The sequence below is a fragment of the Colobus angolensis genome, unplaced genomic scaffold (genome assembly GCF_000951035.1).
Source record: "Colobus angolensis palliatus isolate OR3802 unplaced genomic scaffold, Cang.pa_1.0 Scaffold31, whole genome shotgun sequence".
NCBI lineage: Eukaryota > Metazoa > Chordata > Mammalia > Primates > Cercopithecidae > Colobus > Colobus angolensis.
Window position 1 is genome coordinate 8,082,689 of NW_012116377.1, and position 18,634 is coordinate 8,101,322.

At 35.0% G+C, this 18,634-nt stretch overlaps 1 protein-coding gene across 5 annotated transcripts in view; it reads left to right on the forward strand.

Moving 5' to 3' along the window:
- ZNF148 (zinc finger protein 148) overlaps positions 1-18,634 on the forward strand; it is a 144,664-nt gene that overhangs the window by 81,399 nt on the left and 44,631 nt on the right. For 4 of the 5 annotated variants that reach the window (XM_011950763.1, XM_011950764.1, XM_011950766.1 and 1 more), the window contains 3 exons: positions 8,023-8,148; positions 16,936-17,059; positions 18,380-18,463. In XM_011950763.1, the coding sequence (XP_011806153.1) occupies positions 8,023-8,148; positions 16,936-17,059; positions 18,380-18,463 (334 nt within the window). Of the gene's footprint in view, positions 1-3,450; positions 3,779-8,022; positions 8,149-16,935; positions 17,060-18,379; positions 18,464-18,634 lie in introns of those variants that run through there. The other variant, XM_011950767.1, reaches the window with a different exon arrangement.

The following is an 18,634-nucleotide window of genomic DNA, read 5'->3' on the forward strand; positions in this document are numbered from 1 at the left end:
AACCCAGGAGGCGGAGCTTGCAGTGAGCTGAGATCCAGCCACTGCGCTCCAGCCCGGGCGACAGAGCGAGACTCCGTCTCAAAAAATAAAAATAAAAAAAATAAACAAATAAAAAAAAAGAATCTTTAGATAGGATACTGGGATAATATATTGAAAGACAGGGAATTTAGAAGGAGGATCTAACGTGAAAGGAAAGATTATTTTTTAGGCATATTGAGTTTTAGATACCAAGATATCCAAGTAGAGATATTTTATAGAAATTGCTAATCCTTTGTGTATCCAAGCAGTTACACACCTATTAATTGTATGATAATTAATAACTATATATTCATCTAGTGCTTTAAGGTTTTCAAGGTGTTTTTCATGTAATCTCATTTGATTTTCTGATGTAAGATGGATTTTATTACTACTACCAATTAACAGATGAGTTTATTATGATACTAAGAGGCATCAAGAACTATTTCATACTGCTCTGTACCGTAGTTAGTACTTTACAGAGTTATCTTATTTAACTCTGTAAAAATCCTATGAGATTTTCCCCTCTAGGTTACAGGTAAGCAAAGTTCGGCGTGATTCAGTTTTAGTTGTTCAGTGTCACACACTATTAGTGTTACTATTTGAAACTGGATTTTATTTCTTTGAATTCCCAAGCCTGTGCTTTTCTTGTTTTGCCTTATTACCACTGGAAGCCAGGTTCACCTGGCTAGTAATTGGAAGAGACAGTTTTGAAACCCAAGTCTTCTGTTTCATCTAAATATTCTTGGCATTTTGTCTTTTTTTTTTTTTTTTTGAGACAGAGTTTCACTCTGTCGCCCAGGCTGGAGTGCTGTGGCACGATCCCAGCTCACTGCAACCTCTGCCGCCCAGGTTCAAGTGATTCTCCTGCCTCAGCCTCCCAAGCCGCTAGGATTATAGGTGTCTGCCACTGCGCTCAGCTAAGTTTTGTAGTTTTAGTAGAGGTGGGGTTTCACCATCTTAGTCAGCTGGTCTTGAATTCCTCAGCTAGTGATCTACCCACCTCGGCCTCCCAGAGTGCTGGGATTACAGGCATGAGCCTCCGTGCCTGGCCTATTTTTTTTTTTTTTAACATTTTGTTTTCCTTTAGTAATAATCACTACATGTTCTAAAACCACTAGAAGTTTTTTTCTTATTTTGGAAGCAACCAAACTATAGTTCATACATGGAAAAATACAGTATGTTTGTATAAAAAGCATTTTTCAATAAGTTTGAATAATTTAGATTTATTGAAAAGCAGTCCTGGACTGAAAGGTGTTTGATCTTAAGTCCTAGTTTTACAACTTAATAACTTGGGTGAGACACCTCCCTGAAATTTTAGTTTGTTTATTGGTAACATGAGGATAAGAAAGAATTCACAGATCACAATCGTTAGGATCTTAGTCACTGGATTCAGAAGACTTTGGTTTAAATTTTGTCTTTCTGTCTTAATTAATGTGCTTTAAGGCAAGTAACTCTGCCTTCCTGGGCCTTAGTTTTCTATTTTTTTTAATGAAAATTCTTAACATAGTGTTACTGTAGGATTCAGTGCTATAGACTATACAGGCTGGAGACCATGTCTTCCCCGTGTATTGTATTTATGTCTTCAGCACTTAGGACAGTGCATGGTGCATAGTAAATGTCTGATAAATCTTAGTTTATGCTGAGGAGGCAGAATCACAAACTCATAAAAATGCCATGTAAATGCTGAGTATTTTTGTAGTTAGAAAAATCAGAGTCTAGTTTAACTTTTCATTTTGAAATAATTTTATACTTAAAGTTGCAGAAATAGTAGAGTTTGCATGAACCTTTCACCCAGCTTCCCCTAATGTTAAAACTTATGCAACCATATGGTACAGTTTTCAAGACCAGGAATTTACCATTGGTGAAATACTGTTAAACTACAGACCTTGTTTGAATTTTATGTTTCCCTCCAAATGCCCTTTTTCTGTTTGAGGATTCAATTCAGGACCCACATTTCATTGAGTTATCCTATTTTTTTAGCCACCTCCAATGTGTTTCAGTTGAATGCAGACTTTTCTTCGTCTTTTGTGACCTTTATACTTTGATGAATGTTGGTCAGTTGTCTTGTAGGCTGTTTCTTAATTTGAGCTTCTCTGGTGTTTTCTCATGGTTAGATTGATGCTCTGTACTTTTGACATCCCCACAGAAGTGATGTTGTGTCCCCCTCAGTGCATCATATCAGGGGCACATAATGTGGATAGGTCTTAAAACTGGTGATAGTAACCTTGATCCTTCTTTACTGTGATTATCTGCTGGGTTTCCCCACTGTAAAATTACTATGTTTTTCTTTCTAATTGACAGATACCTTGGAGGAGATACTTTGAGACCATTTAAATATCCTGTTTCTCAAAATTTTGCCCACTAACTTTAGCATCTATTGGTGGGGACCTTGCCTGTGATGGTTATTACCATGATGTTTACCTAATTGTGATTTTTGTCTTTTCTTCATTCCTTCTATATTGATGTTCCTTGTAGCTGTCCCATTTCCTCCGTTTATTTGTTGTTTTTACTATTTCATTTTGTATCTGTGGATATTCATTTTATTCTGTGGTTTATAATCTAGTACTGTTGTTGCTTACCTTCTTGCTCAGATCACTCCATCTTTGGCCATTAGGAGCTCTTTTAGTCTGGGTCTTATGTCCTTTTGACATCCTCTGATCCGTTTTTGAATACTTTAGCTTCTGACATTATGATCTCTAAGGTAATCTTATACTTTTCCCTGACTCAGCTCTGGGCTCAACCACTTCTCAGAGGACTCTGGTTCTTTTTTATTTGGATAATAGCATTTAGAAACCAAGTTCTGGGTGCTAGGTGTGTTGGGTGTCGTTGCTTTTTAGTGACCTCAGCAAACAAGCTAGGAAATACATGTATGTCTACTAAGCCACGCATACACACAACATCTATAGTAATTTCTTTATATTGGTGGGGCCCAGGCATCTGTATTAAAAGAGGTTGAGTGTAGGAGAGAAAGGGATTGTATAGTTAAGCTGTAATTAGCAGCTCTCAAATATTCTGGTCTTGGGGTCCCTTTATACTCTTAAAAAGTGCTGAGAACTCCTAAGAGCTTTTGCTTATGTTGGTTATATGTATCAGTATTTACCATATTTGAAATTAAAGTTGAGAAATTTAGAGTTTTATGTATTAATTTGTCACAATAAAACTCACTACGTTAGCATGTAACATTTGTAAATAAAAAATAACTGTTTTCCAAAACAAAAAATTTAGTGAGAAGAGGGAAATTGTTTTACATTTTTTGATATCTCTTTATTATCTGACTTAATATAACTGGATATAACGCATATCTGTGGTGACATATATTCAGTCTGTGGTGATATCACATTTTAATTAGCCTCTGTAAAATACCACTGTATACTTTTGAGAGAAAGAGAGTTTTAAAAATCTGATACTATTGTGAAAGTAGTTTTGATGTCATGAATGACCTGAAAGGGTATAAGGGACTTTCAGGAGTCCCCCACTACGCTGACTGTTTTTTGCAAGTTCTAAAACATCTCTTGATTACCCTGACCTTTTTCTCATTTTCAGTCTTTCCTTTTTTATTCTCCCGACTTTAAACATAAAGAGTTAAGAACCACTGATGTAAATTTACTGAAACTGTTACAAAATACAGGCACATATTACTGGAAGGATGGATCCAGAAGAACTGCTATGAAGAAAAGGAGAGAACTTAAATTAGGTGATTTTATGGAACTTGGAAGACTAGAATTTCCAAGTAGGATAGGGATGGTCAGCACTGATTCAGGTAAGGTAACTTGATTTGATCAGTTCATCTAGTTCATTTTTAATTATATAAACTGTAAGATGGTGATCTCGTAACCAGAATTTACATTTATAGTGAGAAATGTAATAGGTATATAGACCAGAATATTTGTTTCCAACTGTGGCTCTCTGAACCTTTTCAAAATCAAAGGATAGCTATGGACTTTCGCCTGACAAATGTAGCTCCTTTCAAAATTTTGCATGCGGTCATGGATCAGGCAAACGGGACAGATATAGTTCATGATTCACACAGGCCTGTCCATCAGTGTACTGCTTCACCTCCCTGTCCTGTTCTGTGGCTTTGTGAGCTTGGAATTTGAAGTCTTCCTGTTGTCTGGTTACATCAAACTGTTCTTGCAGTTCTATCCTGGAAATATACATGCAAGTTAAACTTAATCTTAAATTTCTCCTTTTCTGGACTCCATGAATACCCGCATATTGCTGACATTCTTTAGACAGTACATTTACAGTACCGTTAATTGTGTCATACCTTTCCTTTTATATTTAAACCTGTTATACTTTTAGTCACCTTGATTCAACTTGGGTGTTGCCTAGGCAGTATTTTGAACAGGTTCCTTCTAGTGATAGTTAAACACATCTTTTTTTATACGGCTGTGTGTACTACTTTTACTCTCAGAACAACCATTTCTCTAAATTTGGGCACAATTTTATCTCTATGCTGACTACAGATTATTCTTTCAAAATGTTTGGCCAAAAGAAGGAAGATAGTAGCTGGAAAAATTTTGGTCCACAAGAACTTATAGGGGAAATTTCAGTGTGCTTTTAAGAAGAGAAGAAGTAGCCAGTAGTGTCAGGGAAACTGTAAAATAGATAGTGAAACAGCAGAGCCATGGAAATGGGTGGGAATGGAATCAGTAGTAGAGTATAGGAGAAAACAGAAAGACCACCTTCATTTTATTCCAGTGGGTTGGACGATGAGTGAGAATACCAAACTTTGAAATTGAAAATTGATAGGAACATGTGACTCCAGAAATGGAGAGGAGTGAGGGTAAGGTCATATCCTTCTGCCAAGTACCTTAGGTCTTTTCTGTAAAGTAGATGATATAGAATTTTGAAAGTTGAGCTGGGGAGCTGATAATGGATACTATAGGCAACAGTCTGTTGCCAATTCCTCACTGAGGAAATGATAAGGAAATAGTTTTATATTAATTTATTTGTAGAAGAATACATTGGGAGATGATAATGCTCTAAGTCAGTGAGGTTGTATGGTTAATTGGAGGGAAGTGGATGTCACTGGGTATGGGTGCAGGATGTTGGGAATGAAGAGAAGGAAGAGTCTAAAATGATTCCAAGGAGTCAGTCATCTTGTTTGGAAGGTGGGGAGAGAGGGTAGACCAAAATTTGCAACTGTAGTGAAATACTTATTCATAATATTATGTCTGGCAACATTATTTTAGTTACATTTCTATTTGTTACATCACTTATTGAGACTAGATGAAGTTGAGAAGAGTAGCAAATTTGCAAGAAAAAATTAAAACGGGGGATATATGTGATAAACTTGCAGCTGTCATCATCTGTTGTTTTGTCCCTAAAATCTGATGCAGTCATTTCACATTGTCTTTATTTCTCCCTTTGAATTTCTACCCTTATTCTCTGTTCCGTTCAGTTTGAGTATGACATGTGCTGTATTAGGTGTTTTTTTTTTGTTTTGTTTTGTTTTTTTTTTTTTTTTTGTTTTTTTGCTTTTTTTTTTGTTAATGCATCAGAACTCTGCATCTACATTTTAAGATCTTTGAAAAGGAAATCTCATATTTAGAATGTAGTATCTAGAATGTATGTAGAATGGCACTTTGCACATATTACAATCTCAGTAAATGTTTTTGTTATAGTATTTTAGCCTGACAGAGCAGGCACTTAATAGCCATTGAATGAGAAAATGAATGACAGCTGTTATAAGAAATACCAATAAAGAGTATCTTATTTTAAAATATTAAGACAGTATACATGTACACTAAATAGTTAAATATAAAAGTAAGACTTTATTTTGGGGTGAGAAATAAGTCTTGATAAAGCAAGTCATTCTGGAGTTGAGTTAACGATTAGAATCAAAGGAAGGATATTTTCAGTATAGGGAGGACTCTTTATGTTTAAAGTCAGGAGAATAAAGAGGGAAAGATTGAAAATGAGAAATAGGGTAATTAAGAGATGTTTTAGAACTTGCAAGAAAGAACCAGCATAGGGAGTGGTAAGAGGAGAGGAAGCATGACGCTATAGGTCTCTACTTCTGTCTTAACTTGGGGAAGAGGTTAGATGAGTATAGAAGGGAGATGTGAAAAGGAAATCATGTCTGGTAGCTTCTGTAGTTTCAAAGTGGGAAGCCCAGAGGGAGATTGGCTCAGTGGATGAGCAGGGGCCTTAGAGTTTCAGGAGAAATGTCTGAGTTTAGGCAAATCTGAAGAAGGGCAGGTAGGGTGGTGGTGGATGGTAGTGGTGGTGGCATTTCTGGACTGGTAATAAGAACAGCATTGAAATTCAGGCCTGCAAATAGGCATGAGGGTACTAATGGGACTAGGTGAAAATCATAGTATTCGTATAATCACTTTCCATATATGTGGAAATAACAGGTTCAGATATATGTATTAATCTTTTTTACTGTTTGCATATAAAGACTCTTCTTTGGTTTGTGAATGGCAGTTAACAGCAGAACTTATTTATGAATTTATCTTACACTCTTGACACTTGCTAAAGAGTTCCTCTTTTTTATTGCCGCTTGCTACATTTCCATAGTTTATTTGGAATTTACATGCTGACAGAAATGTTTGCACTACTTTTTGGTACTCTTTCAAAATAGGGCAGAAAAATTCCACAGCTGCTTACATAGTCTGTTATCTTTTCTTGTCTCATACCCATTCCCAGTAATTGTTTTTCAGTAAATATCACTTCAGAGGTGACAAGAGGTCTGTATTCCCAAGTCTTGTAGGTGGTGATTTTACCATCCTATTTCGTATTCAAAATAATTGATACCAACGAAGCCAGAAGAGTGGTCACTGCACCCTTCTGTAACTTGGTAGAATTACTAGCTAAATAAATTATCATTTGCATAATGTTTTTGTGCCAAGGTTCTTGATTTGTGATTCTCCCATGGCCTGCATTTCAGGAATTCATGAGAACTTCCACTTTTTATTTTGTCAGTCTGAGATTCCTGGCTTAGGTTACATTTTTTTTGTGAACCTCTTATACACAGCTGTTTTCCACCTTTACACTGTGAATCTGTAAGATGTTGATCATCTTTTGCATCATGCTTTTTAGTATGGTTATTGAAAATGTAGCCATTAGCATATTGTTCTTACTGAATTATTCTCAAGGATCTTTAGTGTATTTTATAGCCTGAGTTGAAAGTTTCTTAGTTTTAAGGTTCTTGTTTAACTTCAAGGATAGATTGAAAATGTAGCAGTGAGGAGGGGATGACTGAACACCATCAAATCTGATGAGAAGTGACGACAGTACCGTTAGTGATCTTAGAACCTTGGTTTTTCTTTTCTTTCTTTAAGGACAAGTAACTCTGAGAATTGAGATCTGAAAATTGAAGAACACTGTTGAAATCTTAATGTTTCTTCTAGTATTTCTCTATTATGTAGTTAGTATCACGTCTTGTACAGTGTAGTGGCCTAAAATTATACTTGCTTCTGTAAACACATATTTGATAATGGTTTGTTGTAGAGCCCAGGAAAGTACTGGCTAAGATCTTGAGTCATATGACAAAAATGTTGAGCATGATGATGATTAGATTTTCATTGTTAATTTGTCCTTCTTTTGATAAATTATCTTTTAGAATTTTGTGTGATTTACTTGATATTTTATAAATACAGAGCCCATTCAGTATTGTGTTTTGATTTTTGGAATTTAACCTTTTTTTTGTGCTTTTAAGTATCAGTTTCCTTAAATGTGGGAATGAAATTGATGTTACGATTTCCTGACTTCTGCTTGGTCTTATGATCATCTTTTCCCAGGACGTCTTTAATCTTTTTTCTCAGGTAGATTTAAAAAAAAAATTGTTTATCCCTCAATTTATGTACTCTCAATTCTTATTACTCACTGCCTGTTGATGAATTCTATAGCACAGTATATAGTTAGCGCACACACACACAGATCATCATTCTGGGAGCACCTACCTATATGTGGGTTTAGCAAAGGATTAAACATAAAATGGCCTTTTGTCACAATGAACTTTCTATGTCTAAAATTGGCTTTTCTTTTTTTAAACAGATAAGTGTAAAGCAGGAAATTACTTTTACTGATGTATCTGAGCAACTGATGAGAGACAAAAAACAAATCAGAGAGCCAGTAGACTTACAGAAAAAGAAGAAGCGGAAACAACGTTCTCCTGCAAAAGTAAGACAATATATTAAGGTGGTAATCACAGCCCCTTAATTCCAACTGTTGGTTAATTCTATAGGCAAGAACCCGGCTGGACCCGAAGGCAGATGTAAAATTCTTGTGTGGTTTAGTAGGAAGGGGTGCATGACTGCATGGTGGGCCTTGCTTTCAATTTTTCTGCTTCTCTTTCACCAGGTTCCTGACTTGTCTAAAAATGAACTTTTCTTTTTCCATATCTCTAACAGATGGCATGCATTGCCCTTTCTTCTCATTTGTGTTAGTTTTCCTTATCTTTATATGAAGGTTTCAGGAAAATGTAATACCAGTTATTCATCAGGAAAAGGTATAGGATCCCTGTTAATAGGATATAAACTTCATGAGGGCAGGGACTTCATTTTGTTCACAGCTGTATCCTAAGAGCCTGGAATAGGAGACATAATAGATCCTCAATAAATATTTTATGGGTTAATGAATGGATTAGTAAATCAGCAAGTAACCCAGGCTGGAGTGCAGTGGCATGATCATGGCTCACTGCAGCCTTAGACTCCCAGTCCCAAGGGATCCTCCTGCCTCAGCTTCCTAAGTAGCTGGGACCACAGGCATGTGCCGCCATGCCTGGCAAATTTTTGAATTTCTTACAGAAATGGGGTCTTCCTATGTTGGCCAGGGTAGTGTCCAACTCCTGGTCTCAAGCAGTCCTCCCACCTCAACCTCCCAAAGTACTGGGATTACAGGCATGAGCCACCACTCCTGGCCTGCTTTTTTCTCTTTAGTATAGTGATAGCTGAATGTATGCAGCATTTTTGGTATTCCTAGAAATTCTCTGAACTCTCCGCAGTATATTTGCATTTTTATAGTTAAGTCTTATTTTTTTCTTCCCTCGTGGTGAGAAAGTCCTTTTAAAGAAGATCGTACTGTAATAGATTTTTTTGATGGCTTTTTAAAAATTTGTGTTTTGAAATCATAATCATCATTATTATTTATGGTTTTTATACTTTTGGACTTATTGGAGTGTTGGAGCCAGCTCGAGCTGGCTTGCAAGTTTTCATTTGCAAACTAGTTGCCAAAACGATTGGTAGCTTATAATTAGCTATGGTGGGAGTATTTACACCCCAGAAATCAGCAAATGCTTCTCTACCCCCTGATTCCTTAGCTGGTGGTTAAATATTTGCCAGCATACCACTATTTGGGGGATATATAAGTATGTCTGCGATAGCAAATTTTGAAAAACATAGAGACTAAAATAACCCATAGTTACATTTCCTTGAGATAACTACTTGGATTTTCTGCCATATTCCCTTTCTATCTTTTTTTCAAATGTGTGTGGATAGATATGTAGGTATAATATAGATTTAATTAGCTGATTTTTAACACTTAAAGTGTATGTAAGCAATTTTTGTGCTTTAAATTTTTAATGTTTTTTGTAATCCTTTTATTAGCTACATAATCTATTTTTTGATAGATCATGTTATATTTAATTATTGCTTTATTGGACATTATCATGTTGTTTGAAAGTTGTAGTCCTTTTGTTTCTGTTTTAAATCATGCTGCACTTAAAATGTTTGAGTATGTATCTTTGTGCACTATTGATCAAAGGGTGTGAACTTTTAGAAAGATTTCTTGATAATGTTACTCTTTTCAGAAATGTTATACTAGTTACATTTCTACCTGCAGTGAACCTGAGGTGTATCTGTCTGCATTCTCACTGGTCTTGAGTGACTTTGCTTAAGATGGGAGCCTCATTATAGTTTAAATTTGAATTTCTTTAGTTTCTGGTCACACTAAACTTCTAAAATTTTTGTTGGCATTTTATATTTCATGTTTTGTGAAATTCTCCCTTCTTTTCTTCCCTCTCCCTCCACTTCTTTTCTTGGGGTTTTAATGTTTTTCTCAGTAATTTATATCATTTTTGGGGGTTCTTTACATTAATGAACAAATCAAGTTCTTCAAATATAGAATAATACCAGGTTTTGTGTACAAAATTATTTCTAAAATCGTTTGTGATAGTGATTGATTGTTACTTTGGATTCATTGCTGATCTATGGGGTGTCTATTTCAAATGTGCTCTCTTCTTGAAATTCTGACTAAAACCCAGATTATTATCTTCTTATTGGGTGTTGGACTCTGTTTTTGGTGATATGTTCTAGGTATTTGTAAATATAGATAGGTATTTACAGACTTTAAGCTATTTTGCTTGTCTAATTTGAGATAAAACTCATTTATAATGTATCATTTTAGAATATTTCTAAAGGTATTATTTAAGTATTTATATACCTATAGTGGCCAGATGACAGAGTTGTCCTGTTCTAAGTATAGTATATATAAGAGAATGTTTTAAGGAAGCCCTTTAGAGAAATTCTTAGAAAGATGAAGTGACTAGAAACAATATACAGAAGACAGAGGTGTAAGAATAACAGACAGGCCAGGTACAGTGGCTCACACTTGTAATCCTAGCACTTTGGGAGTCTGAGACGGAAGAATTGCTTGACCCCAGGAGTTCAAGACCATCCTGGGCAACATTGTGGAACCCTGTGTTTGTTTTAATAAAGAACAAACAATTATTTTTCAATTATCCTGGCATGTTACATGTAATGGGACAGGGAATGGTTGTGAACTGTTTTTAACCACTCGTCTGCCATCTCCAGATGAATGGGTTTTTTGTGTCTGGAGTCTTAGAACTTTAAGGTATAATCAGTGAGTAATTTTACATTTTCTCAAGAGTGTGTATAAAAATTTATGCTTCAGAATTTTGTTAAAGTAATTTGTTCTGCTCTTTGGTATGAAGAGAAAGAGAAACTCACCCATGTTTGTAAATCAATAAGTGTTACTTGTTACAAATCCCTTAAAAACAGTTTTAAGTTCCTCAAAGAATTATGATTTATTATGCCTAGAGGACTCCACTATCCCCCAGCACCTTTTCCAAATCTTAAAATCTTGCCATTTTGAATATTTTGAGTTTGTGTCACCATTGTGTAGTATTAGATTGGGGACCTGCACAAGAAATATAACTAATGTGATACAGTTTTAGTAAAAATATCAGAGCTTATAAACATCCATGTAACTATGGCTCCCTTTATGGTAAGTTTTGTGAAGTACTGTGTTGTTATGTCATCTTTTAGCTGTCATGGATTTTAAGCAATAATTGCCTTCTGAATCTTTCTCATATGGCAAAGCTGAGTTTTTTTTTTTTTTTGGAAAACTTAAATGCAGTGGGAAAGCCTGGTCATCTTAAGGTAGGTTTTAATACTTGAAAGCTGCCTAAATACACTTGGCAGGATGCCTGATAAAGAGGGTAACTGAGCTAGGAAACATCATCTAGGTCAAGCTATTTGCATCTGTTGTGGAATTAGCTGTTTTATGAAAGTAAGTTTTCTACATAATAGAAGCTTACACCTTTTAAATATCAAATTTCATTTTATTTTCACCATTTTTTGGGAAATCTTTAACGTGTTGTTTTCCTTTTAAATATAGTGTATTTGAACGTAATTCAGTGTTTAATGTCTTGAAGCTGACATAAACATTTTTAAAAATCGTGTATTGCAGTTGAAGCCCTCTAGAACAGAGATTTTAGGGCTCTCCCCCACCCACCTGACCCTGAAAATCCTCACTGTTAGACTTAAAGTGTTATACTGCTTATTATCACTTCACTTCTCATTCCTTGGTGACATGCTATTCATTTTTACATTGCTGTATATCTGGGTGGCCACTTAACATCACTTTCCTTTGCCCCTTTGAGTCTGTTTTTGGTGATTGTTATACTCTTAAGCTTGAAAACCTCAAATCTTGACACTAGAAGTTTCTGAATAAATGAGGTATTACTACTGGACTTTGGTATTCACTTGTTACGTGAATTAGAAGGTAACATTTTCCATCTCAGAAGGGTTTTAGGAGGATTGTTGGGTTAACATTAATGAATTCTAAGAATTTTTTTCAGTAAAATGTAACAATATTATCTAAATCCCATGTTGTATATATTATATAGGTCTTTTCAAGCTCCTTAGTAACTAAGAGAGAGGATATTTTTAATTACATCTTTTTATTCTGAAATATATCTCTTCTTTTCATTTATTCAACAAATAATTTGAGTGCCTGTTATGTGCCAGGATCTCTCATCAGAAGAAAGGAACTGGGTTGTTTGTTGTAACACTTTAGGTGATCTGAATAAAAATTGATTATTCAAAGTTATGCTGAACTGAGGAAGAGTACTTTTCACACATCAAATAGATTATAAACTGTATAGAGAATCCTTTCCCAACAATTTATTATATATTGTTGGTTCCCAGAAAAGATTTTGGATTTTGGTATAAAAAAGATTTAAGATTGAATTATGTAAAATAAGGAAAATTTAATGAAAAGAAACAGAGAAGTAGATGTACCAGACATTTGTCATGCTTTCTTCTACATGTTACCTTGATTTAGGAAGAAGTAGCTTTAAAGATGAACTGATTATAAGACTTGAGGATGAAAACAGGAAGTATGGAATAGTAAGAAAATGAAGGAAGAAGATTGGCAAAATAATAGAGTTTTATTTATCTAATTTTCCCAGGAAATTGTGTGTTTTGGGCAAATTGTTTTTCCATAGAACTGAACCCTAACTTTGAAAAAAAATCTGATGTAAATCTTTCTTTAGAAAATATCACCTACTTCTTTGCCTAATATTCAGGAAACAGGGAAGAAACAGCCTTTTCTAAAACCCAGGGTCATTTTGCTTAACATAGTTGTTGTACCATGGTTATGATACAGTGAATTGCCATTTAAAAATGCAATTTGGTGATGAGAAAAAATCTAGTACTGAGAAACAATAAAAAAACTCGATGAATAAAAGAAAGTGACAGTGTTAGAGTGGGTTAATAAGGATGACCAGGACAGTCAAGTTGCCGTGATGGGTATTACTCAGGGTGACTGTTATTTGTATTATCTTTGGACTTGCACTATTTTCCATTTCTCATTGGATTTGGAGAGTAAAGACAATTGTCACAGCTGTCATTCTCCATCCCCAGTTGCAGTAGAACATCTCATAATAGGTGAGAAATATAAACTCTCTTATCTAAGTTGTCTTTTGAGTTTTGGTGGCTTAGAAGCTGATTTTGATTGATTCAGGAATATATGATAAAACTTACAGTGTTTAGTTTAAAATATGCTTTAATAATTTTAGTAGTACACATTTGAATGTGAAAAATCATGTCTGCCTTTTAGGAAAACAGAACTTTTTCTCAGTGAGGGGTGTCAGGTTTCATTTAGTCAGTGGCAGTGATCCTTATGGAGTGAAAAATCTCTGAATTTGAATAGGCAGACTTTAGGGCTTTGCCTAATGAAAATGGGTATATTATTTAAGATAACGTTCACCATATGTGTATATTTAGGTAGCTGGCTGGTAATGGATTTGTCTTAAAACAGAAAATATATCACAATGAATATGAGATTAATAAAGCAGATTGAGAAATTCCATTTGATACTCAATTTTTTTCCTATAAAATCTTGTTTTAAATTTACTGAATACATAAGAAATAAAAATCTAGTGTGTTGAGAATTAGAGTATTACTGATTTCTCCATTTGCTAAACCCTGATTACTTGGTGTATGTAATATACCATATTTCTCCTGAAGTAGCAATGACAAGAGGCAAGATAAAGCATCTGAAAATGCTATAGCAGGCATCTTAGAATTTAACATTTTAAACATAAAATTCTTTAATTGTAATGGTGTTCATGTGTTGGGGGAAAAAGAAAAGCAAAAATATTTTATGGAACCAGTTGCAGGTAAGACTGCTAATCTCCAAGGCAAACACACTTAGCTGGTAGATCACATTCTACATTAAAGGTCTTGAAAAGGTGTGAGCAAGAAAAGAAGGCAAGTCAATACCAGGGAAGAAAATTTTGCCTGCATTAATGTGCTAGTTTTGTTCTGCTAAGGGATTTTATTCTTTGCCTACCTGCTTCTCTCACTACTCAGTTATCTGAAGACTAAAAAATTGAAAAGTAAAGTTTTGCTTTTAGCAACACATTTAAAAAACAATAAAGTGGTAACCTAGGAGGAGTATTTGATATGAACAGCAGGCAGCCAGGTCCGTTGATAGGAATAGAGTCTCCACTATGCTCCAGATACCATTTTGGACACTGAGATTATAAGGGGGAATAAAAATCATTTGGATATATTTAAAACAGGCTACAAATTGAAAGGGCCATTGATGCTCATCTGAGTCAAGATGAGTTGTGTCCTTTAAACCAAGATGTTTGTTACTCTGGCCTAAAGAAAGAAAGGAAAATATAAAATGTCCAAGAATTTGGTCTTTCTGTCTTTGAACTTAAAAAAAGCTATATTTTCCTGTGTGTTTATCCACAAGGCAGTGGTAGCTGTTTCATCCACAAAATTCACCTTGAATTAAGGCTTGAATCTACAATGAAAGGCAGCAGTACCAGAAAACAATGACCGAGAACTCCTCAACTCTTCATAAAAGGACTTTGTACAGTCAAGGATTACATCCGTTTCACATTAAGCAACTTGGGCCAGATTTGTTCCTTACAAAGCCTTTCCTTGCAGTTGCTATGCCACAGAAAGCTATTGAAGTGCCATGTTTTTTGGCAGTTGGATTTTCTTATTTGTTATCAACATACATGAAAAAAATACCTGCTGCTGTCTTGTTTTTATAAAAGTATTTAACATCTTTTTGTTTGTTTTATGTCAAAAATATTTTGAGTCATATTTTAAAAGATTTTGTGTGTTTTCCTTTTGCACAGTCTTAACTTGCTTATTATTATGTGACTTGGAGGGTTGAAAAAATTTAAAACTGACTGGCCCAGAGATGAAGCGTTCCACTCTCTTTGACTCTTCCTCAGGAAGCTGTGACACCCACTTCCATTCTCCTGCCAAATGTTTCCCTTCCATGACTTTGGTGCATAGACTTTGAAGCATTGTTGACCACATTGGCTGTTTGCCCAGAATCCAAATGCCCTGTATAATTTGCATAATAATTACTACTGATTTACATATAGTATAAGCTAAACTGTCTTCTTGAATTTAAAGTAAAAATGTTTTAAAGATTAAAGCCGTTTTCCTTTACCTACTACCCTTTTCTAGGTTTGAGAAGGCGTCATAGCTGTGTGTTTGCAGGCCCTCATCAGTTTCCACAGTTCTTTGTTTCCCAGTTTTCTCTACCTATGTTGGACAGTTCCTTAGCTCCCATTCTGCATGCCCGCACCTAGAGCATTGTTTCCCTCTCACTGGCCATACTCCTGATCAGATCTTCTGGTTTTCTTTGCTGCTTCAACATCATATTCTTTTTTTTTTTTTTTTGCTTTCCTCAATAATGAAAAAGGAATAATTTTCACTCTTCCACATGTCTGATGAAAGGCAATTTTTTTTTTCTTTTCTTTGAGACCGGTTTTGTTCTATTGCCCAGGCTGGAGTGCAGTGGGATGATGATGGCTCACTGCAGCCTTGACCTCCTGGCCCAAATGATCTTCCCATCCTCAGCTTCCCAAGTAGCTAGGAGTACAGGGATGTGCCACCACACCTGGCTAATTTTTGTGGAGATGGGGTTTTGTCATTTTGCCCAGGCTGGTCTTGAACTCCTGGGCTGAAGTGAGCCACCTACCTCAGCCACCCAAAGTGCTGGGATTACAGGCTTGAGCCACCATGCCTGGCCAAGAGGCAGCTTAATGTTTCACATTGAACAAGTTGTTGATAAATTGGAATACATGCAGCCTAAGGTGAGTTTCTCTCTGGTGCCATCTAGACCAGACTCACGATACTGTTAATCTCAATAAGCGCAGAAATATAAGGTTGCTTTCTTTGACTCCTGTCTTCCTTCCTTTTACCCACTTCTATTTAAAAAAAAATTTTTTTTTAAGAAATAATTTTCCTATTCAGTACTTATGTCCCACATGGACCCCATACCCACTTGTAATTTGTTTGACAAATATTCTTAGGAATATGTTTAACAATAATTTAGTAGTTCTAGAATAACCTTTAGGGTCTAGAAACAGACCCTAAATTCTACATATTATAACCTGAAAACTTAGTGTTCTCTTTTTTTTTTTTTTTTTAAGTGATAGGTAACCACTTACATGGTTCAAAAAAATGTGTTAGGTATACAGTGTAAAACCTCCCTCCCATTTTATCTCTTGTCTGCACAGTTCCCCAGCCATCACAATCAAGGATATATACTTCTATATATATATATCCTTCTCAAGTAGTTTTTATGCCTATACAAATATATATTCCTGTATGTACCTTTTATGTACAAAAGTTAGCAAAACTATACACTAAACTTTGCAAAATTAGCAAAACACTTCTAAACTTTGCCTTTTTTTAACTTAACAAATCCTGACACCTTTTCATATAAGTATTAGAAAGCTTTGTCATTTTTACAACCACATAATATTAAATTGTATTCATTTTCCATGATTTATTTAATTAGTCCCATACTGATTGATATTTAGATCATGTCTAAAGGCTTTTTTCCTGCATATATGAGAATTTGAAATTGAAAATATACCTGTGCTCACCCTAACTGAACACTTAGGAACTCCATCACGCATCAGCATTATAGAGGAGAAGGCTGTGATGAGATCTTACTTAACCAGCTTCCAAGGTTTTATTAGTGATTTTTGCTCATTCTGAGTCACATTGTACTTTCTTACAGTTAATAACATTATTCTAATAGTCTTTTCAAGATTATTTAAAAACAAAATATTTCATAATCTCTGGTGACCGTTGTTTGCATTATCTTTTTTAAAAATTACTATTTAATTACGTTTTTAAAACTTATTTCTTTTGTTTTTGCCTTTTTTTTTTTAACTAGATCCTTACAATAAATGAGGATGGATCACTTGGTTTGAAAACCCCTAAATCTCACGTTTGTGAGCACTGCAATGCTGCCTTTAGAACGAACTATCACTTACAGAGACATGTCTTCATTCATACAGGTATTTCTCGAATTGAAATGGGCTTGTGGCCATTAAAGTTATTATCTTTGTTATTTTCATCTTCGTGTAAACGTCATTCATTCCTAAGACCACAGCTAATCTGGCATTCCAAATCGGAGATTTTGTAGGCCGGAATGTCAGAAGGAAACCAGGAAAAAATGTTGAGTAAGAAAACAATTAGCATGGATGTGTAAAATTAATTAAATAGTCTTAATTGGACACCTGTTTGGCTTAATGTGCTCCATTTAGCTAGAAAAATGATTAGAGAATGTATTATTAAAAGCCTGTTTGTCAATGTTCATTTTTTGTGTATGCAAAATATCCAGGCAGAGTTTAAAACATGGATTTGGAAATCAAATATAAATAAATGATAGCTAAGATAATGAAGTTGTAGAGAACAGTATTAAAGATGGCAGACCTTTGAGTAAACAAACTAGACGTGTAAGATGAAATGAGGAATAAAAACAGTTATAAGGGAGATTTGATGAATTAGGAAAATAGTGTGCCGGAAGCTGGAAGAAGCTAGAATTCCAAGCGGGGTCTGACCAACAGTGCCAGTGCCCTAGGGAGGATAGAGGTTAGAGAACCGAGAAAAAAATCTTTGGAATAAATAGCAAGGAGATCACAAGTAGCATTTCAGAAAGCAGAGTATAAGGGTTAAACCACAAGTGGGCAGTGAAGAATTTGAGACTTAGAGTGGACTTTTCTTTTAAGGAGGTGTAGTGAAAGGGAAGGAGAGAAAGTACTAAGGTAGAAGTGTTTCAGGACTGAAACAAGGTTTCTCAGCATAGAACAGGCCAGAGAATACTTTCCTTAAAAGGAAAAGCCCCAGCAGAGAGAGAAAGTTTGAAGAGACAAGATCTTTTGAAAAAGGGATGTTTAGAAAGTTCTGAAGGTTCTGAAGAAAATATGTAAAAGGGCATAAATGGATGGTTAACTAGGGAGAAAACAGGATGGGCACACCTTCTTCCAAATAAAAAGAAAGAAAAGATGTTTAAGACACGTGAGAACCTGTAGAGTTCTTTCTTACCCCATGATTTTAAAATTTAATTTTAAATTGTTTTATTTATTTCCTTTCCCCCCTTGAATATATAGATCAAATTTAATCTCATTTTTATGTGATTGTGAGAATATGAATTTTTAAATCCTGGGGAAAAAATGGAGAGGAAATAAAATTCTGTTAATAACATCAAAAAATTGTATGGCTATTTTGTAATTTTCCAAAATTTAGGCATCTAAGATTTTTCTTTCCTCAGAAACAGTAACTAAAAACCGTTGTTTTATTCAGTAACTAATTTCTGGATGTGAAATTATTTTAAGGCGAAAAACCATTTCAATGTAGTCAATGTGACATGCGTTTCATACAGAAGTACCTGCTACAGAGACATGAGAAGATTCATACTGGTGAGTGTTAACCACCCTTACTAGGTTCATTAAAATGATTATTTCAGATGGAGGGAAGAATTTTTAATAAGTGGCAGTGACTTGCTGCCATTTCCATTGGTGTAGACTATAAATCACAGGTTATCTTTTTTATCCCTTCAATAAATCAATGTTAACTGTTAAGACTTAACT